This window comes from Lingula anatina, chromosome 4, assembly GCF_051362555.1.
Source record: "Lingula anatina isolate TDL-2025a chromosome 4, LinAna3.0, whole genome shotgun sequence".
In the NCBI taxonomy this organism is placed as follows: Eukaryota; Metazoa; Brachiopoda; class Lingulata; order Lingulida; family Lingulidae; genus Lingula; species Lingula anatina.
Genome location: NC_141770.1, coordinates 3,039,669 through 3,062,107, shown reverse-complemented (window position 1 = coordinate 3,062,107; position 22,439 = coordinate 3,039,669). Strand labels below are relative to the sequence as shown.

The 22,439-nt window shown below is 39.4% G+C and overlaps 2 protein-coding genes across 7 annotated transcripts in view; both read left to right on the top strand.

Moving 5' to 3' along the window:
- Positions 1-6,900, top strand: part of LOC106172745 (uncharacterized) — a 49,968-nt gene extending 43,068 nt beyond the window's left edge. For 3 of the 4 annotated variants that reach the window (XM_087011767.1, XM_087011764.1, XM_087011765.1), the window contains 3 exons: positions 527-775; positions 1,466-1,695; positions 2,037-6,900. In XM_087011767.1, coding sequence (XP_086867893.1) covers positions 527-775; positions 1,466-1,695; positions 2,037-2,048 — 491 coding nt within the window. In that variant the 3' untranslated portion in view covers positions 2,049-6,900. The remainder of the gene's footprint in view (positions 1-526; positions 776-1,465; positions 1,696-2,036) is intronic. The other variant, XM_087011766.1, reaches the window with a different exon arrangement.
- An 8,175-nt stretch (positions 6,901-15,075) lies between these two features.
- On the top strand, positions 15,076-22,212 carry LOC106172787 (BTB/POZ domain-containing protein kctd15). Of its 3 annotated transcripts, none has more exons than XM_013553688.2 (3): positions 15,076-15,260; positions 16,878-17,213; positions 20,259-22,212. In XM_013553688.2, the coding sequence occupies exons 1-3, from the start codon at positions 15,229-15,231 to the stop codon at positions 20,827-20,829; spliced, it is 939 nt and encodes a 312-aa protein (XP_013409142.1). In that variant the 5' UTR covers positions 15,076-15,228; the 3' UTR covers positions 20,830-22,212. The 3 variants fall into 3 exon arrangements, with proteins under 3 accessions (XP_013409142.1, XP_013409143.1, XP_086867520.1); XM_013553689.2 differs by having other exon boundaries at positions 15,088-15,277; XM_087011394.1 differs by lacking the exon at positions 15,076-15,260 and adding an exon at positions 16,105-16,594.
- Positions 22,213-22,439: the final 227 nt, after the last annotated feature.

Genomic DNA, 22,439 nt, shown 5'->3' with positions numbered 1-22,439 from the left:
AAGCCACTTCCATCCTTTTGATGAGTGACAACAGATGATATTATGTGTTTCCATCACTGAGTAGCATATAATGATGTGATGTTTAATTTTGAAAATAAAAAAAGATGGTTACATTTTTTACAGACTCTCAAATTGGTCAAAAGTTTTGCATTTACAAAAGAAAGATACGGTTGTTAACAGCTCACCAATTCCTGCAATGTCAGTTTTATAGTCTTATGTATGCATGGTAGTACAAGTGTTCTCTGTTTTGTCAGTTGGCCTTAAAGCTTGTGTGTAAACTCCAGCCCATAAAGAGCTAATTTGAATCTTTCTTCAAACTTCTAGGATTGGCTTTAAGTTCATTAATTAATTTTTTTTTTCAAAATTTAATTTTTTTTCCCAAATATTTCAGTTTGTCAACTATCATCAGAAGACTTATCTGAATGAAAGACTTTCCGGCTGGAAAACCGCATTCAGACACGTCGGGTCTAAGACGGCCTAGTACTCTGTTTTTTTTTTCTTCTCTTTTTATTACACACACACTCAGGAGGCACAAGCCAGTCTATGTCCATGACACCGTCCAGCCTTCCCAGTGTGGTCATTGGGTCCCCGGACTACCAGGAACTGGTCAGGCGGTTGGCAGCGTCAGGCAATGCCAAGGTGGGGCCCTCTAATGGGAAAACCAATGATTCCACAGTGCTGGTGGACTCTGGCACTGCCCTCAAGTCACTGATGATGACCAGTGTATCGGGACCCTCGCTGCTGACGCTGAATGCCAAGAATGAGCTCAGTAAAGGTAAGAGGCTCTCGGGTGAGAGATGCCTCCTTTTGGGGAAAACGGTTCCTTTTCAATTTCAAATGAAAATGTGTAGAAAGTTAAGTTGCTGTACTCTAATTTATTCTTGAGTTGCTGCACTCTAATTTATTCTTGAGTTTTGTGAGTGTTTTGTGTGTGTGTTCCAATCCTGTTTTATTAGAATGATGGTAATAAAGGCACTCAGTTGTATACAGAGAACTTAGGAAGGGTGGGGGGGGGGGGGGGGGGGGGGGGTAATAAGGTAAGTTTAAAACTTAGGAATTGGCAACATTCAGATTCTCCCAACTTTTTATCTCTTTAACTCAAAAAGAGACCATTTCGTTAACTTTAATGAACAGCCTGACAAATCGGAATCTGATAAGAAAAAAAAAAAAAAAAAAAAAAAAAAAACAAAGCAGCTGCTCTGCCAAACAATGCCCCCATTATACAGTCATGGTGAAAACTCGGGTATTGCTGGTCCTGCCAAAGTATTACCCTGTCAGGCTGTCAGGTTTTTTTATTATATTATTTTTTTATTTTATGCATTACTTGAAGAAAAAATGCATAAATTTCATCTAGCTCAAATGTGGAATGATAGGCGTTTGCCAGTGAGCATCAAGTTTTACCATGACTGCATTCTATAGAGAAAATACTGTCTTGTTCTTCACTGTGATTTGTTGTTTCTGGTAGTCCCTGACAACAACCAGCCGCCATGTCGGAGTCCGCTCCAGACCTGGTTGTCGGGCTTTGGTATCGGCAACAACGTCCCCAGTAACAGTAACTCTGCTGACAGTGCTTTCAATATGGTCTGTCTCCTTCTGCAGCAGCAGCAACAACAACTTCAGCAACAGCAACAACATCAGCACAGTTCTGACATTGATGATATCATTATGCAGAACATCAGTGCCAAAGGAGATGTGGTATTAACACTACCTTAACACTAACACTACTATATACAGGAATTCTACTGTGGCTTCCTAAAGTGCTTTTTGGAAGGGCACATGTAATATGGGTTTGTTTGGGTGCTTAAAAACTAAAAAGGCATCCAAATTTAAGGAGACTTATCTGAAACTTTTGTCTCCACATTTCAAACTGATTTACCACCTTAAATCCTGTTGTTTTCTGCCCAAGTGTACTTCTCTTTGATATTGATGCTAAGAAAATAGTTTCAGTTTTGATCCACCTGTAATGTGAAATGATACTTTTTGCTGCTAAAGTCGGTTATTATTTATTTATTTTGGTTTTTGTGCATTAATTTCAGATTGAGCATTGACCATTTGGGACCTTGGAAAAAGAAAGTAGATGAGTGAAATAGCAGGCGAGACAGTTCCAGTTTGTTCTAGCCAAGTGTACAGCAGGAATATCATTTCAGAAAATAGGGAAAATGCTTAGACCACAGAATACTGGCTGCCGCAAAGAACTGCAAAAGCTGTCATATACCTGTTGTGGTTTGTATTGCAAACAAGCAAAATCTGATATATATAAGGGATATTTCTAAGCTAAGATGGCCGCCAAAATCAAGATGGTGGATTGACTGCAAGTGACCCTGGAAAGTGAAAGTACTTTGAACTGCCAGTCCTCAGTGAACTGACTATGGGCAAGATTCTATAACATTTGATAGAGAACATTTGTACATATAATAATTGTTTCTGTAGTTATATGTTGTCAAGTGTTATAAAGTAGTTATTTATATTTTTTGTGCTTTAAACTTTGTCTTGAAATGGGTCCCAAGATTTTATCTTAAAATGTGGTATTACAGCTTAAAAACCCAGGTGGTAGATTTTCCGACACTTTGCCTCTCAAAACTCCACTGTTTATTTGTTACATAAAAAATTTCATTTGCACAAGGCCAACATTCATAATTATGCTTGTCTCCACAAAATCAAATAAGAGTATCCCTAAGAGGAAGCTGTGCTGAGATGGATTGCTTCTTGCATTGGTTTGATGCTGCACAAAGCAAGCAGTTTTCTGTCAGGTCCCATCCAACTTTGGGGCTGAGACAGTTGAGCTGTGTGTTAATGTGTCAGATTGAGAAGTCTTGATTGCTTTGCTGAGTTGACAATCATTGTATATTTGTTGTAACGTGTTTGATATGAGGAACATATTCAGTATTGATTTAATTAACTTTCACTTTGTGTAACTTGATTTTGAACTTATGGCATGGGGTTTCAGAAAAAGGAAAGAGAGAGAGATCAAACAGTAGTATAAATGGAAAAAAGGACTGATTGCATTTTTTTTTTTATTGAAGTATGATATGCCATGGAGATGTTTGTGTTTTGTTGTCTTCATGACATATCCCTTCTGACTAGCAATATCTACATCATGATATGCCCCTACGGTAATAGTGATATACATATATGATATCTGATGACAGAAATGTGAAGGTTGGAGATTTACTTTGGGGCAAAAATGCAGATTGATTTCTTGAGTCATTAATTTAGCATTAAAAAATGAAATTTGTGGTAGGTAAAAAATGATGTTGTGGTTGAAAGCTGTGTTGGTAATAATTGTGAATGAAAGTTTGGTGTAGCGCCATTTTTTTTTTTCGCTGAAGCTTTGTCCTGGAGACAGAAAACCGGTGCACATTGGTATTGATAGGGACATTTTCTTAGAGAAAAGAACTTAGAATGTTTCTTATAGCTTGCTTGATGCAAGATGAGGTGAATCCCTTAAAATGTTTGTAAAAAGATTGTACATATTCTATATTATTTTATGCCTTGTAACATAAATTATGTACAAATTATGAACAGTATTTTTGAAAGCAAGCAATGTTAGGGCCTAGGTGAATATTATGACCCTGTTTTTCAATGTGTTCAAAGATGAAGAAGAAGATAAATCCTAGGACCTCTAGACCACAGATAAAAATGCCAGGTGGGAAGTGCTTGTAAAATGTTAGTTAGTAAGAGTTTCATTACGTGTATGGTAGTGACTCGCTCCTGGATGCTCAATTTGCTACAAGGACATTTGAAAGAAGTAAATGTGCCTACTTAGTGAGCTATATATATGTGGTATTGTTTGTAGATTTAGTCTTTTGTCTTGTCTGTATGTCACCTACTTCAATTTGCTGGCCCAATGTGCAAAAACCTTTGACACCTTTGAACATGAGGTGTTCTGCCCTAGAGATGCACCTGTATTGATATGTTTTGAGAGGTTCTACCTGTAACTTTGCTACCATGGACTTCGCTTCCTTTTACAACCACTCCACAATTTCGGAAAAAGGGCCCAGTTTCATCAACACTGGTGGATATGTCCTATGGATAACACTTATCCATGTGATAAAATGGTTATCTTCTGAACAACAACCCTGAGGACAGCAGCCATTTTGGCAACTGAATAGCAATTTCAGATACAAAAATAGATATCTAGTGCTTAGAAAACTTTACTTTACCCACATGATAATTGCCCAGAGGATAACAATTTTATCTAATGGCTATAGTGTTATCCAGAGGATAGTGCTATCCAGTGTTGACGAAACTGAGCCTTGGTGTAAAAGCAGAAGATAGTGCACTGATTTTGTCAAGGACACGGGCTCCCTGTAGGTACGTTATAACTGACATTAAGGCTATTATAGTAACCAATATCTGTCTCTCAAACCATGTTGATACGGCTGTTTCTCTAAGATTTTGCACACTATGAGAAATGGGCCTTTAGAGTACAATTTCTAAGCTGGTGTCCATATTTTCTAGCTTGTTTGGTAGGTCAGATCTGAAATCTTCTGGCACAATGTATAATTTTTGGTACTTTAGTATGGTTGCTTATATTGGTTATTGTTGCTGATTTCAGTAATATAATGTGTAATAATGTAAGCTTCACGTAATAGTTGTGTACATATATATTAGTTGACCGGTTGAGCCACATTGCAGTTTTGATATTGCTTTACCTAAAGCTAGCATAAATAAGATCTTGAAGAACATGCATTACATTTCATATTTGAATAGATGATTTTGACTATTTTTTATATTATTTCAGTTTTAAAATGGGGACTTGCTATTGACTCGAGTATCATAACATAAATCCATGTTAGAAATCGCTACCATAATTTCCATTATAGCATCACAACATAGAAATCATTGAAATCGTGTCAGAAACATTTATCAGTTACTTGCTTCATATTCAGATTTCATATTCATGTTCAGAGTAGATTCGAAGCTGAATTTTAAAACACATTGCTCATCCCAGATTATATAGCAAAGTGCTAGGTGCTTGTTTGTGTAGTTACTGCTGATTAGGTTGTTTCTTTGGTCATGTCATATGATATTTATATATAAAATGTGTATAACATTGTGAATCACCTACCATATGAAATGAATTGTAGACACTGTTTATGTTGACTGCACTATAGGTATCAGCTTAATCGGAATCAGTCATGCCTACCCCAATAAATCTGACCATGATAACTTCTTATTCGAGAATTTAAAGGTATTCTGTTTACTTGAAAGTTGATTTTTTTTTTTTTTTTTTTTTGCACTAGCCATTTAGGGGTAACGCAGTCAATCTACAGGAAAGCATTTGCACAATGCTAAAATTTTGTAAGAGCAGAGTAGTATTTTGATTGAATTATATTAATAGTGAAAATAAAAAATACACTGTAAGTAATGTGCATTTGCTCCTAGCTTGTTTACTTAATCATGTGTACAAGATCTTCATATTCTGTATAAACAATGTTTGATTTTTCTTTCAAATTTTTTATATACTTAGCTATGATTTCATTCTGATTATCTAGGTATTTGTTTTTTTATTTTGGGGACGGAAAGAGTTAATCAGTAAGACAACAAGCTTCTATGAAATGAACCCGACACTGATGTCAGGGGCATTAATGTCAGCTTGATATTTTGTCCTAATTTGTATCTTATTTCATTTATTTTTTATAAGTTGAGTTGTCCTTAAATATTTTGTGGACTAGAATTATACCCTTTTCTGAGATGCATTCATTCTAGATATTTGAGCTTGGCTATTTCGATCATGGTTCACCTTGTGTAGACCTGATATTAGCATTCTGGGCCTAAAATGCCGTTTATACACATTTAGGTCACCATTTAAGACCTGGCGTCTGTTTGTATTTGTGACTATATGACATTAGTTTAGGACTGAGGTCTCCATTACTATAACATTATAAATTACATATTCATGGCTTTTGGCCTTAGGCCACTTAGATCACTTATTTTAATATTTCAGATCATTTTTGCATATTTTTAGTTCACCATTACAGTCATTTGGTCATCCTGACACCCATGTTGACACTGTCATGATCAGTTCAACAATCACATTCGGATCCTTTCGCAAGCTTTGTGTCACCAAAAACATACACATTATAGGCATCATTACAAACTATTTTGTCTTAGGACGTTCATTTTAGGTCCCAATTTGGGGACTTTATATTTCAATAATAAAATAAGGCTGTAAGCTTACTGTATCACAGACCACTTGCTTTGTGTGCGCTAGGATGATCAACTGTGACACACGAAATTTGTATACTTTGCTACAGTACAGCGTTTTTTTTTTTTTTTTTTCTGCATTAGCATTTATAAGATGCCTGGTATGTCTGGCAAATGTGTTCTTTTAAAAATTTAATATGTGATTGATGTGGGTAAAAAAACAGTATTTTGTCTCGTTTTTTGGACACTTATACCCAGTACATTAAGTGTAAACATGTGCCATCTGTGTAAACTTTGGTTAATCTTACTTTTCAAACAAAATTTAAAAAAGGGGTCTTATTTATTTATGAAACAGAATCAACATTGAAGCAAATGTTTAACATTTTTTCTGTATTTTTTCATAATGGAACTGATATTATTACAAGAAAAAATTATAAAAAAAACTTGTACTATATAAGAGCTGGCAAGGCAATAATAAGATCAAACTTTTGCCCAGCTTCTTGAACTATAAGAAGAATTGTTGAAGTTGATATAATTTGAGCTACAAACTATATTCACAGTGTCAAAAATTATACTTTTAGAGAGGTTTACAATTTAAACAAAATCTTACATATCCCTCCATAAAGCCACTGTGTGACTATGTGAACTGACCACGGTATGTTTTCGACTATGGTTACAGTTTTAAGATCATAAAAGGGTACAAAATTTTGCATTTATTTCAGAATAAAATTACCATTGTTTGAGTCTAAACTTGTGTTTGTGATTCTTTTAAGAAACCATAACATTCATTCTGCACGCTTTGTCAATTCTTATCTTCAAAAAGAGTCCCTGGATTAAACTGAAGGTAATATCAAAGTGAATATTTTGATTTATCCATTTATAGTTTCAATACTGAAATAAGGAAAAATTTAAATCTTATGGTGGCTCTAACGTTGAAATGGAGATTTTATTTAGATTTCATTATCTCACCACGTTCAAATAACGTTGTTTGGGTTTGATTGTACATCTTAATTTTTGATGACAGGAAAGATGAATCCCCCGTATCTTTGGGTGCATTTTAAAATAAGATGTGGGAGTTTTGAAAAAGCAACAACATGCAATGTTTCAACAAAAACGAGCAAAATGATTATTTGTGAGCTTGCTTCAAAACATTCCGTCGCCCATGAAACAGTGACGTACTTCTGTGAAGGAGGCCTAATTGTGAATTAATTAGATATCATTATTGTTTTTGTTGATGTTATTGGGTGGAAGAAATATTATGAAAGCAAACGCGTTCATTATAAAGGTTACCAATAGTCTTGGCGAGGCGATTTTGCAACGGAAGACCAAGTGCTGTGGTTGCGATTCTAAATGCGGCGTGGGTATAGCTTCTCTAGCGCAATCAACCCAATTGAGGAAAAAAAGGACCTCGTGAATTATTCAAACAACTCACTTACAAACATATCGATTACCTTTGATTGATTGAATAAGTTCTCAATCTTTCTCCCTCTGGGCAAGGACGTGGCTGATGTATAGAATGAGTCACAAATTATAACTAATTTTCCACTTCTTTTGTTTCTTCTGCGAAGTGCATGGGGTATTTTACCACGCATAGTATAAATTGTAAACTTTTACAATCCAACGATATTTTAAAATCTTGATTCATTAAGTGGCTTTTATGAAAATGAATCCATTTTCATTTCTACCTATTTGTACATTTCCCAGGGCAAAATAGTATATGATGTTCTCCATTATATAGGCAATGCTGGTTTTAAAATGAAATAAATACAATTTACGTATTTTCCTGGCGTATTCATCAATTTACTAAACTTATCGATTACTGTTTTATTGAATTTTGCACTCAAAACGCCTTACACACTTTTAACAACTATTTCCTCAGTAGTTTTCAGTTGAACTCGTGTGTGGTTACATGCAACTACTGTGCTTTCACTTTTTCATTGCTTAAAAAAGCAAGTTTTGGGCAGAGGTATTTAAAATTTCCTTGAGGTGTAATACAGCTCATCTCACATGTCCCTCGCTTCCCTAATAATAGGTTGAAAATAAATTACGCGGAATTTAGACATTGTGAGTGAAAAATAAATCATGTCATGGACTATCGCAATTGTCCGTGCTCAAGTATTACCGTGAAATACATTACGGTGAACCGACCTCTCTGAACACTGAGTCAGGACTATAGATGCGTGCAGTTTAAATCCCTGTTTGCATTCTCAGTGGCGGATTTAGGGGGGGGGGGAGAAGTGTCAAGGGGGTCCTGACCCCCTGACCCCCTGACCCCCCCCCCCCCCCCCACCTTCGATTTCTGAAAAAAACAACACCAAGTGATCCCCTCGTGGAAATAGAATTTTGGCTAGCTGATTCATAGTCGTTAACCGTACCAAATGACACCATTCGCCCTCTAAAATACCAATATCCTTCAGAGGGCCCCGGACCCTACACTTAGGGGGGGGGGGGTTGACTTCGCATCCGCGGACCCCCCCCCCCCCCCCCCCTCAAATAATCTTGGATCCGCCCCTGATTCTGCATGTCAATTAATTTTCGACCTCACAGGAACTTTGGTTTTATACTTTGGAATAGAAATACTATTGATTCATTTCCAAAATATTGTTGATTTTTTTCCCAATACCTACCAAAGTTCAGATTGTTCAGCAACAATCAGGATTCAATACACGAACATAAACATATTATCAAATGCAAAAATGCTTAACTTCAGATGGTCTAAAAGTGTATCCCAATCTTCAGGCAAAAAGATCGACTACAACGCACTGGTCCCAGATTTTGTATTTATTAGTACGTTTATTGGATCTGGACAACAACATAATATTTCCAAACGCTGATGACGCTTTTGTCTCCTAAAATCTTTATATGATACAATGAGGGTGACAGGTATGTCTTATGTACACCCAAAGACGTGTCAACGTGGCAGGTGACGCAGAGGACTCTTTATGAACGCTACTTGGCTCCAGGCAAGGCTTAAGGCGCAAGCAATTTCTTCTTTCAGGAACGAAACTAATAATGGTGACTGTATGTTTACACTGGGATTTTTCCGCCGAGCAATATAAGAGGTTTTGCGTTCGTACCTAGAGGCGATCGAAGTCCAGCTCTCCTTTACAATGGGCTCTCCGTGAAATTAGCGATAATTTCTCTACTCAAGAAGAAAAGGAAATTCGCCAAAATTCATAAAGACTTTAAAAGCACATTGAGGCAAATAATGGTGATTTGGGTGACTGGGTCCCTATTTGTTACTCGAGTAGGGCACCCCGCCCCAGGCACACTCACTGGTCGCGTTCACACTGCGTCTTGATAATATAAATCTTAACAGATCGATCTTAAGGCGTAAATCGCGTTCATTAAATTCAAGTCCATTATTATGTCCTCTGAGGGACCATTCCCAGGCCCTATCGAACTCACTGTGGATCGATCTATCTCCAAGGGTATTGTCGCTTAATTGCAATCAACTTAAGGGGCTTAGATGTCTGACACACCTACGGAAGCCGCTGGGAGGAAATTAATTATCATTTAGCAGCTTCAGTAGGTGTGCCAGACCTAAGCCGGTTAAGCTGAAAGAAATGAAAGCGAGAAACCCCTCTGAGATAGATCGATCCTGTCAAATCGGTCTAGGTATGGGAATTCAGTCAAATTGTGATCTTCGAAATTGACTCTCGCACTTGGTAATTTTGGCGAAGGGCAGCATCACATGTACATAAGCGTCTACTAAGGCAGCCTCTACGTCATCTAGGACCGATTTGGATTCGATCTATCTTAAGGCTGGTGTGAACGCGGACCATTGAGCCCCAAGGCGCACCTGCACCGTCATGTAGTAGAGCGATAAATGTCCTAATATATGCTGTAGTCAAGAATTACACGTGCACATCGTCAACATTTTCATTACCCATTACGTAAACTTACATTGTACATTGTTCAACATGGAATAAAGGGATCAGGGTCTTCTGTTGTTGAGACCGGGGTGCGGGTCTGTCTTGGGACCATTATACAGGGTCCACATTCTGCAAATTCAAAGGGGTTCTGTATCTGAAAAAGTGGATCATTCCATCCTCTTTCTTGAGAAATGGCAAAGAAGGATTTTTCTTTAGGTTTTTTCTTTAGGTTGGTTCTCTCGCCCCCCCCCCCTCGACCCCCCTCCCCTGCCTACGGACTTGGGATTTGAAGTACAATGTGGGTTTATTTGCAATATTCTGTATAGAGTGTGTCTAAATCTTTAGAAATAAAATTGTCATTGAGTCTAAAAGGTTTTTCATTTTATTTTTCTTTATTTCACTTTATGCCAAGTAAATGTATACTATAGCAAAGAAATACATGTAAATAAAAAAATAAATAATTCGCAATTCTACACATAGACAGCATATGATACAGTTGTTTTCATTTTTGAACGTTTTTCACAACCGTGCATGAGATCATCAGTCTGGGAGACGCCGCGGGCAAAGTAAAAAAAAGACAAATGTGGGGAAGTCCTTTAAGCTTTTTTATGGATTGCTGTGCCTGAGTAAAATGGTTTACTTTCCTCTAAATCCACATGTCCCTTTGTTAAAAACCGCTTACATAACGCACGGGTTGTCACATTTTTCATTCAAATTGAAATAGCTGATTTTGAAGAAAATTCCCGTCCAGTTGGATAGTCTTAAGATCGAACTGAACCTAAATATAGCTATACGCTTGAGGCGGTGGTCTACCACTGGTAAATTTCCAGACCAATTTTTTCTCTGAAAAAAGACATTTCTATGCAAGCGCCGCTAGAAAGCAGTTAAGCGCCGCGGGCTCAGCAGAGCCTCGAGCGCTCCGCAGCTGCGTAGGCCAAAGAAATCGGAGTATTTAAGCCTCTGGCGCCGATTTGGTTCCTTGGCTGCCAACATCAGCTGGTCTGTTGGAAGTTTGCGCTGGGGGCGGTAGAGATATTACTTTGCCGTTGGCTAAATTGTTGGCACTTTGAAGGGTGAGCATTTGGGTACATATTTCATATGGGATAAATTACATCTAAGCACATATGTACCCGTGCACACTTGCGCGATAGAAACGAGCACATTAGTTGAAAGCTCATACGTACAGGACTTTAAAGCAAACAATAGGTAAACTCACGTGGCTTCGTAACGACCAGATGTCTCAACGACATTATTTCCGACAATGTTTCATCTTCATTAATCACATATTTATCTATTACCTAGCTATTAGTCTAATGGGGAGTTTTCTCAAAGCGTGGAGTTCATATAACAGTATATCGCTGATATATTACAAAGGAGGAAACCAGTTTGGAGATTAATCACCCCCGGGCTTATAAAGCTATTGGAACCTTTATTATTATTATTATTATTATTATTATTATTATTATTATTATTATTATTATTATTTCGCTACATTTGATCTGAGAGTAAAAGTCATGATTTGTGGGCCTAACATCGGGGAGGGTCTAAACGTCTTCAGAAAATCGCTAGGCCATGAAACTTTGATGATCCAGCTTTTTTCCGAATATCCAGTTAATTGACAAATATTATAAAATTGGGTTATGTAGTTAATATGAGTGTTAGTGCTAAAAGATCTGCGGGTAGTGTTAGTAAACGCCTAATCTGCTTATAAAGCCTGGACGGCGCTTCACTCCAGGGACTGCCCGTCCAACACTGGGTCCAGTTTTAGGGTGAATGACTGTCCTCGGATTCCGAGTGTTGATGTACCCTCTACCAGGGCCATAGATTGATGTTTCACTGGATATTCACAGGTATGTCTTTGGTTAAATAGATGGCTGATCTCTGCCTCAGCAAAAATGTCCAAAGAATAATAGCTGCAGCCCTGGAAGAGGGTGATAGTGCCTGGGCCTCAGAAAATCCCCTGCGAAAATTTTGTCTCATTTAACGTTCACTTACGGTTCTCAAGCTATTCTAGAATATTTGGTGTATTTTTTTTCTTTTTTTTTTGACAGTTCTAATGTTGTTCTGTAATGAATATAACAGTTCGAGAACTGTTTTGGGGAAGTCCTTTAGAATGTTCTAGAACAGATTAAGTATATTTTTCATAAAAAGGGAAAAACATTATGTTCTAGGTCAGAGTGAGAACCGTAAGTGACCTTTAAATGACACACAATTTCGCAGGGGAGCTCTTGATAGTCACCAGGTCGGCCATTTGTCCTTCATCTTCTACTTACAAAGAAATGATGATTTATAAATGACAAAGAAACACTGATCACGATATACATATTTTTTATACCGTGTTGGCATTTACGTTTTTTCTGCAGTATGACCATTTTCACACTAGGCTTTTCAGGGTAATCTTGTTCTAGCTACAAACTCATAAAAACTATATAAAATGAGACCGAGTGATTTGTACGTATACTTACTTCACATGTCAGGTTAATAAATTCTACTACAATAAAGAAGCTAAAAATCTTCTACCTATACCACCGCTGCTGTTACTACTATTCTACGCACGTGTACAAACATATTTGAAACATGTTTGTTTCCATATATAAGAAGTACAAAATATGAAAAAAAAATGCTACATACAATAATTTGTTTAAAGTTTATAACCAACATATGAAAGACCCCGTAATATAGTACCCGATACTGATTGATTTGTACAGGTAGGCCACGTCCTACATTTTGGCCCACTGACGTCACACTAACCCTGTCCTGTATGACTGTAATAGAAGAGGAGCGCTGTCCAGATCTGTAACATGAGTTTGAGTTACCCGTTATCTCTCATAGGGTTAGTAAATGTTAGAGTTAGATGAAGTTTCGGGGACGTTTAATATCACTTGTGCAAAGTACTGGGAAGCGGACTACTGTTTTGGGGGGACTCCATTCCAGTGGCGGATTTAGGGGGGGGGTGTTAGGGGGGTCCTGACCCCCCTTCAATTTCTGAAAAAATTCATATCAATGGACCCCTCTTGAAATTAGAATTTTGACTGGCTGAATCATAGTTCTAAGCGGTACCAAAAGGCAACGTTTGCCCACTAAAATACCATATTTTTTCTAGGCCCTTAAGGCCCTGAACCCCACCCAAGGGGGGGGGGGTGCGTCCGCGGACCCCCTTCAAATAATCCTGGATGCGCCCCTCCATTTCTGACACAGGGGGCGTCAAAACTAGGTCTCTTCCTGGGAGGGAAGGTGGCGCCACGAACGGCCCCCAAAGGAGTGTTTCAGAGCACCAGACGACTCCAAGGACTCGCCCCAGATCCCACATGGATGATAACCCCATCGATTGCGTTCGTCCTTGTGTTTAATGACGCCCTAGTGAACGCCTGAAGATCTCTAAGTTCACGTAACATGACGATGAATGAAAAAATCGCCGCAAAAGTCATTAAAGTTTTAGAAGAACAAATGTTGGGATGGGTCCACGGTATCAGGGCCAGCGGCATATTTCAATACTACCGCTCCCCCTTCCCTGTTGGTTTCCCAGAAAATAATAATGCCAATGTGGGGATCGATATCAAAAGGGGATGTAAAATCCGAAATCCAATAAACCACCTCAAGTGAAATAGGTATCAAAAGTTTCTTTTTTTCTTCTCATTTGCTTTCTTTGTTTTCCTTGTTTCCGCAAAAGGGTGCCACAAATCCATCCTTTCTGTTACTTGAGTTGGAAAACGGCAAAATAGTGAAAAATAAAAAGGGTGTATTTCCTTCTTCGCACCAAACTGTAGGAGCATAAAAAAGATTAAGGAAGGTGATACAATTGACGTATATTGTTTTTTTAAAGTTTCTGTTCAACTCGCCACACCCCAACCACGAATGACGGAATTATACATGCAAAAAGGCGTGGAGCTAAACCTGGACGGGTGAACTAGGTGAATAACAAATGGGGTAGTTTTTAAAACTATTTGTACCAAAGATTGTCTTTTTATGATTGATTAACGATACCTGACTTAAGCTCACCGGGTTTACATCATTTACATGAATTCGTTGAAAAAATAATACCGGAATTTTAAGATCAGGTTTGTTGAACCACATGGCAAAAAATATGGGCGTGACCAAACGAAATCGAAAGAAAGACTGACCTCAAAAGTGCGTTTGATTTTAGTACTTTTAATGAATTGGAAAACTGAAACTGACTTTGGGACTTTGGATATTAAACTTCAAAGTGCCAAAAAAGCAATCAATATCTTTATTTATCAAGTATTTTCCTCAATTAAAACCTCCCACGCATTCGAGGTCTATTGCAACCTCAAAAGGGTTGACTTAAGACTTTTCCTTAGCGAATGAATTTTCCATTCAAAAGTTTGTTCGTTAAATCTGCATTTAGTTTGAAGAGGCTAATTAAAATAATGATTCTGAATCTACAAAGTAAGTTAAAGGGCACAGAATAACCGTTATACCTTTATATAGCATAATATTAATTTTCTGGGAAATGCCAATACTTCTCTCTCTTAATCACAAAAAAATTCCAACTATTGCTTGTAGTATGCTATAGCTTGGTCATACGGGGAAATTTGCTGAAGTTTCCGGGATGATTCATAATTTCTTTTTAGCTATATTTACGATGGCTTCTCAAAACCCAGGTCTTCTTCTGTTAGCCCAGTTTCCGTTCTAAAATATTCCCTGTCTGAACACACCTGTTGCGCATGCGTGGCGCTCAAATCGACATCTATTATAATAATACAACCTTGAAGCGCAACTGACGATCAGTGACATCTAATCACTGATCGAACACAACTTCAATTTGATAACATGAAATTATGATTAAATTCATAATGCATAAATAGCTACTTAGCACCTTTTAGTCTTTATCTATTTTCACGTGTGAGAGTCAAAAGTGACGATAAAACATTCAGAAATTTACATAATTATTTCGAAATTTGTATTAGGCCGCCCCTCCCCAAGAAAACTCACCCATTTACATCCCAAGAGTATACCGTCGTTTGCCTGTCTCCCGCTAGACGTCGCCAGGTGACGTTAATCGATCCTCTGGTCCGCGCCAAATACAAATATTAATTTGCCCTGAGGCGTGAGCCGGAAGTCAAAGCCCTTGCCGCGCCATTATGATTGCGTTCAGTAAGTTACAGGCAGCAGAGCGAATAAGAAGGACTACGAGCTTGCGGAGCTAGTGGGAGAAACCAGGGAAATTCTTGCCCGAGCCGAGATGAGTTTAGGCGTCTGTGATTCACCTAAATTGTGAGTAACGTACGAAGGTGAGTTGTTGTGGTAGACGCTGAGAACCACGTTAACGTGGCCGTCAGAAAAGACGAGGAGACGTAGTAAGACTCATCTGCGTAAATCTGTTAGTTCTGACCCCGTGTTATCAGATTATTGAAAGAATGACACTTGAGTTTCACGGAATAAACAGCATGTGTGGTGGTTTACTGAGGTTGTTTTTCTTGAGAATATGGTAAAGCACAAAACAAACTGTTGCATGGAACGCGGACGGTCGAAAATGGGAACAACGACACGGCGTTACCATGCGCGTGCTGCCCATATGACGTTAATCGCTGTGAAACCACGGCGACATGAAGCACGCGTAGTACGTGCCGAAGACAGTGACGAAATTGTAAATCAGTGATTGGACCAAAAGCTCGCCGAGGCTGACTTAAGCAGCCTTTGTCTTAGTAAATTGACCATAGAAGTAGATTTATCATAGTGAAAGGTCATATAGCGGTGAGGCATTTCTCCTAACACTGGGATCGATACGGAGTGGTTGGGGGCAACATGTATGCTATTACAGCCGGTATTTTATGTTTTCTTCTCGATAATGAGCGTATTATGATCCACAGGCTACTCAGACCCAGCGAGTGCCACGGTGGAAAGGCTGGGAGATTAGGTTGATTCAGTCGCCCGATTCCCCTGGGGCAGGGATAACATTGTATTGTTTATCGAATGATTGGCCACGAGCTTTTGTAAAAACTGTCTCAATTAAATTGGTGGAATATATGGAAATTGTATTGTTTATCCGGCATTGTTTTATTGAGAGAGAGAGAGAGAGAGAGAGAGAGAGAGAGAGAGAGAGAAACTGATGAATCAAATGGAAGACAAGGGGAAAGCAAAGAAGTAAATAACTGTTTGCCCTCCTTGCTGTCAGTGTTTCTTCTACTTAGGCCGCCATTTCTTCTCATCTCGGGGAACTTGTCCCCCAAGCGGCACGTGGAAATTATAGGTTGCAAACAGCACGTCCCCCGGGGGCGTGTAACAAGACCTGAGCTCAGCGCTGATGCATACTGCGCCATTGTAATGCACCTGCCATGTGGGCTGATTTGCATACCCTATCAACAGCCATGAGATAATATCACTCGTTAATTCAGACAGTTGTTAACGGTTGGAGGACTGACTACAGAGAGACTGTTGTTAAAACAACCGGCAGGGCTACGCCCATCCCCTAAGGAAGAACGTACCGCCAGAGCCAAGTGGCCCTATGTTCCTAGTATCCACTTTGTATATATACTACGCGCGTGGTACTGTGAAATGTTGCTGAAAGTCAACGTGGGGGCTGCGGCAGTATCGGATATTTTCCCCAAGTAAATATTCCCCCGTTTTTTGTGTCTGTTTTCCCCCCGAGTGGTTTGAAGCGATGGTATTTTCCTTGTCAATGTCTTTATGTAAGTGCTTTAAAACTTCTTATGTGAGGTTGAAGCAGGTACGGCTAACGACTTACAGGTTAAGGTGAAATTACGCAATTTTTGTTGCATCCCGCGCTCTCTTTCGAGTCTGCCTGTTAGGTTTATAAAAACAGACCTGAGGGAAAACTTCTAGCCGACTTAATCATTAATTGCCCTCTCTGCTTGTTATTTTTTCACACAGGCCTGCCGCCAAACTGAAGGTCCCCACTCCATTTCACCATCCAGCCATGTCCTCCTCTCCGACGGCAAGCGCCCCAGTTGACAGCGGCGGAGAGAAGAAAGTTACGGGGGGTTACCAGATTATAGCCACCAACGTCACGGCTTTTAAGACGTCCCCGTCGCCGGCTTTATCCGGAGGGAGTCCCTCGCCCGTGTCCAACCACAGCGCTGGGTTTTACTCCCCACATATGAAGATCTCTGGCGTCCCCTGCCCCGCGACCCCGACGCGTTACACGGCCCCGGTCCACATCGACGTTGGGGGTTCGATCTACACGTCATCGCTGGAAACGCTGACAAAGTAAGTTAAAGGTCAATTTTACAATTTTTTTAAAGATGCTCTTTTATCGAATTACAAAACCGATGTCGTCTACAGCAATGCTGAAAAATAAACCAAGGGATCGGTGTGTAAATGATTGGTATATTAAAAAAAAATAATGCCTTCTTTTTTATTTAATTTCTGGTTACTGACAAAAGTTAGACTGAGGTTATTTTTGTAAAAATACAGTGAGCGTATAAGATGTGATTTTAAGGATTATTTTAAGGGTTTATTTCGTTTTGGCTAATTTTAATGCCTTTGGTAAGAGTGTGTGTGTGTGTGCGTGTGTATGTATGTGTGTGTACGTGTACGTGTGTATGTATGTGTGTGTATGTATGTGTGTGAGTGTTTATGTATGTGTGTGTGTACGTGTGTATGTATGTGTGTGTATGTGTGTGTGTCAGTACGTATATGTGTGTGTGTGTTTGGAGGGGGTGACTCAACCACTTTCTGAAAGAGGAAAATTAATTAAAATATTTTGTTGGGTTAATTTTTTTTGAATGAATTTTTGATTGTATTTGAAACTGATCCAATACCAATGTAGCTTTTGAGTATTTTATGTTATTTTTTGGGAATGTACTCTCTCTTAAAGAAAAAAAAAACTCCAAGCACGTCTCCTATTTTCAAAAATTTCAGATGTTTGTCCGGGTTCCATTCCATTTCAATTCAAATTAATTTTGTTTTCTGAATCGTTTATATTGCCTAAAGCGGTGAAACCACATCCGCGCCGTTATTTGATAGATTGCCGTAGTTTTTGTTGCCTTTTTTTCCCTCAAGTCCAAATAATATCATTGAAACGTACACGTTCTTCTTAGAGATGAATTGAATGGTAATAAAACGAGAGGCGCCGATGGCAGATCAACTTCTAAGATTGTGAAACTTTGCTGGAAAAAATTTAATCTTAATGTTTGGATTGTAGTTAGTGCCGATGATTTCTAAATTGCAACAATGAATCTACTTAATGTAAGAAAGTCCAGAATAGCTCAACCAATTCTACAATGTGGTGAAATACTAATTATTCTAATGAAATAAAAATATTTAAAAAAAACTATGTGAACGAAGACGCCAGGATAACAATCGGTCACCTATCGGGATATTTCCTTTCCGATTCCAACTTTCCCCGTGGGGTTGAGTCATCTATGGCCCCCAGGCTAGTGAACACTGACAGATGCATCACAATGCAGTGCCATGCCAAACCGTTAATTTACCCAGAAGAAACGTAGTCTGGCTCAAATTTCGCGACCTTTCGATAAAACACTGATAAAAAACCAACGCGTTACTCCCGAGCCCTTCCTTGAAGTTTCTCTCTCTCTTGCTTTCTCTCTCCTTTTTTCTCTCTCTCTTTCCTTCCCCCCCCTCTCTCTCTCTCTCTCTCTCTCTCTCTCTCTCTCTTTTTCACTGTTTATCTATTTCTCTTCCATTGGCAGTATCACATTCCATCGCGTCCCCCCCTTTCTCCGCACACTTTATTAAGGAGTTAACTATTCCGATTCGATGGTGAGGCATAAGAAAACCTTACAAGGGGCGTAGTTTATTTTACGTATTTGCCTTATATTAAAAGTGTTGCATTCTCCCACGTAATGCAAACAAGGGGTTCCTTCGCCCAGTGGGCAAAACGCGGCATTTGGTTGTGTTGGCCTTGCTTTTCAGTTTCTCCCCTCTCTTCGAATCGCATTTAAATGTTTCTATTCCACTTGAACTCATCAATAGATGACGCAAAATTAACCGTAAGAGCGAACGTAATATGATCAACTCACAGGTAATGTTTGTTTGACAAAAGCTCCGGGATTGTTTAAATGAAGCAACCGCGCGCAGTTTTAGCAACAACTTTATTTAACAAGCAGACGCGATGAGAAAAAATAGTTCCAATTATTTTATCGGGTTGTTGAAGGGGGAAAAGGTAGAGAGTATCTCAGTTAGTCGATTTCAACAATTCCTGGCGTGTCCCGAGGCGCTTCATTCGCTGCACGGAGCACGTAATAATAACAAAGAAGTCAATAGAAACCGATATAGCCGTGGCTGGATCTTATTGAAAACTGAGGGAGGAGATTGTATTGTAAAGCAGAAAGCTTTTTGAAAAGCTTGTCTACTCGTTCGTTCAGCTCAACACCGAAAGGCAGCCGGGCCAGCCAAATGGGATGAATATTAGAAAAGCCTCGGGCTGGCTAGATGGCAGATTCGCAATTACTTCAGTTTGCACAGTAATCCTGTTCTTGCGGCTATTTATTCAGCTTTGGAAAAGACGCGGATACTGGAGCTTGCGCCCCCTAGCCATGACCCGAGCTTTTCATAGGCTTTCTCACGTTTCTTGCGCTGCGTTGTTTACGCCCCCTCTGCAACCCATGCCACCGAGGTTTAAGCGCCCTCGGCCCTGTCCCTTCGTGCCCAATACCGCCGCTTGACTGGAGTCCCTCTTTAAATCCGATGGACCTATTGGTTCTATTATACCTTCATTGCGTCTTTTATTAAATTGAACCGAAGCAAAGAAGATGCTTAGTCGCCGACTTAGCCCACACGTAAAATTTAAACGAATCGATTTCAGTTTAAAAATGAAACACAATAACAAGTATTTTTCGCCTAGCGGGGATAGGAAAATTGATTGTTATTTCGCCAAGTATCAAAGCGCCTCCACATTTTCCTTCGTCCGAAGATCAATTTCTTTTATAACGTTACATCGCTGTAGGCTGAAAACGAAGAATTATCATAATTAAATAATGTAAAAGTGCAGACCATATTTCAGAGAAAAACACCTTGCCTAATTCGAATGAGCTTCGCGGTTCCCTAAGGTGAAATTGGCTTAGAACCAAGTCACCCAACATAATACACATAATGCCACCGCTGGAACATCTAATATAGGAAAATGAGCCTGAAAAACCTAACGCACAAAGCCCGGTGGAAAACGCACACAGGGCTATTCTTAAGAAATCGTTTCCTCGGGCTTTAATTGCAAATGGAAAAACGTATCGTCTGTTGAGAAAGGCTCGGGGGTAATGTCACTTCATCAGAATACACCTTCTTCTATTTCAGATACCCTGACTCCCGACTTGGAAGAATGTTTAATGGCAGTATTCCCATCATCCTGGATAGCCTGAAACAGCACTATTTCATTGATCGGGATGGGAAAATTTTCAGACACGTTCTGAACTTTCTCCGCACGTCTCAGCTCGTGCTGCCGGATGATTTCACGGAGTGGGAACTGCTTCACGAGGAGGTGCGCTACTACGACATCGCCCCCCTCACCAAGGCCGTGGAGACGCACCGCAAAGAGAGGCAGAAGCGGAAAGAGAAATGCGACTGCGTTGCCGTGCACATCAGCCCCGAGTTGGGCGAGCGCGTGTGTCTGAGCGCCGAGCGCGCGCTGCTGGATGAGATTTTCCCCGAGTTGAATTCGGCCCTGGAAGACGGAAGGAACTCGGGCTGGAATTTGGACAATAGATTTGTGATTCGTTTCCCCGTGAACGGGTTCTGCAAGCTAAATTCACTACAAGTTTTACAGAGACTCATCCATTACGGGTTTAACATCACGGCGTCCACCGGAGGTGGAGTTGAAGGACAACAATTCAGCGAATATCTACTTCTTCGACAGTCGAAATCTTGACAGTGAAATCTACCCCGAAAGAAAAATGAAAAAAAAAAGACCCATGCTTATTTTAAACCTACATTTATTCACACACTGTATAATTAGTATGACAAGTGAGGTTTTTTTCACTCTTTTTCCCTTTCCCGCTGCCTAGGGCAGTTGTACATAGAACCATATTTTATATGAAGACAGTAGAAAGGCCAGCATCATATAAACCTCAAGTCTTGCTACTTTGCCCAAGGCGGAGCCGTTCCAAAAATATGTGTTCTTTTCTATTTAGCCTGTAGATGTTTTATGTCGTTTTTCTTTATTAATCCCGAGCGATAACTTACACGAACGGTCTCTGGTGCAAAGCCGGCCAGGCACTCGACAGCGAGCGTGCTCTAAGGGCTAAGAAAGAATATCCTTAAGGCCGTAAGAGGAGTCGTAAAAAGTGACGGCGTACGCGATATAAAATCTTATGTTATAGTCCTCATACATATATATATTGCCATTGCCTGAGTTATTTTGCCCGAAGATGGGACGACGGATAGAGACTGCTTAGGTACCGTCTCCTTCTGTGCAGCCTGCCTTGAAGGCATCATGTGGAAAAAATATGCCCTCGGAGAAAGACATCAATAACAACCGCCCGCAACCGGCATTTTTTCCCCCCATTCTCCTAAATTATTTCTCTTTTAGTTTACCCTATGAGTAATGTTTAGATTTGTTACGTATTGTTGATTTTGTGAAACATATGCTTTCTCCTTGCTTTATGCTTTATGGGCTTGAGTTACACAAGAGTAACGTAATGCGCTGCGTTCTTTTAGTTTCAGCCCCGTTGCGTCCTCCTGATTGCTCTCTCTAATGAAAAAGTTCAAGTTGGTGCCTTCCCCGCAGGCGCTACTAACATTACGGCCATGGACGCATTAATTTAATCCACAGCTCGTTGGAAATGTAAGGGAGGTAATGACGCCGGCCTCAGGGAGAGGAAGGATGCTAGGGCTTAAACTGAAGAACGCAGGCGTCTGTTCAGTGAACTTTGTTGTTAAACACCATAGGTTTTGTTAAGAATGCTATTGTTATGATGTATGTAATACTCCGGAGTGATGACGTCATGACTTGTCTTTCTCGGTTCGAACTGGATTATTTCATAATCGAAGGTCGAAGTAAAACCCTGTTAATCCTCTGAAGGCGTATTATGAAGCGTGTATAAAAAGAACACAGTCTGGGAAAGAAGTGTTATTCCCGAAGTTTTTTTAAAATTCTTGTGGAAAGTGCAAACTTATTTTGTATTTGTTTGGTTTCATTAAAAATCCAATCGTGTTGTAACTGTTTCTCCAAAATAATATTTTTTATCACATGCTATGTACTTTTTGATAAAAGGGAAGACAAAAGTGAGTGACAAAAAGGAACAAAAAATGATGATTGCCTTTACCGTTGTAATTGTAAAGAAACCTTCCTGTAGAAAAGTGGGCCCTGCCAATCCCACCCTAAATAAAAGCAATGAAGTGACTGGTTAAAGGTACAAAGTCATTTTTTATTCTTTAAAATATAGTTGAAAAAAAAAAGATCAATATTATTTCCATAACCCCCGGGCTAAATCTATAGATTATAATGGGACTCGCCGACCAATCTGCCGTAAGCTCACT

Excerpts from the sequence above, each read along its gene's own strand:
- LOC106172787 (XM_087011394.1), top strand. The coding sequence starts at position 16,542 with ATGTTGCTGAAAGTCAACGTGGGGGCTGCGGCAGTATCGGATATTTTC. Across the intron at positions 16,595-16,877 it reads GTATCGGATATTTTCCCCAA|GCCTGCCGCCAAACTGAAGG; the intron begins GTAAATATTCCC and ends TTTTTCACACAG. Across the intron at positions 17,214-20,258 it reads TCGCTGGAAACGCTGACAAA|ATACCCTGACTCCCGACTTG; the intron begins GTAAGTTAAAGG and ends CTTCTATTTCAG.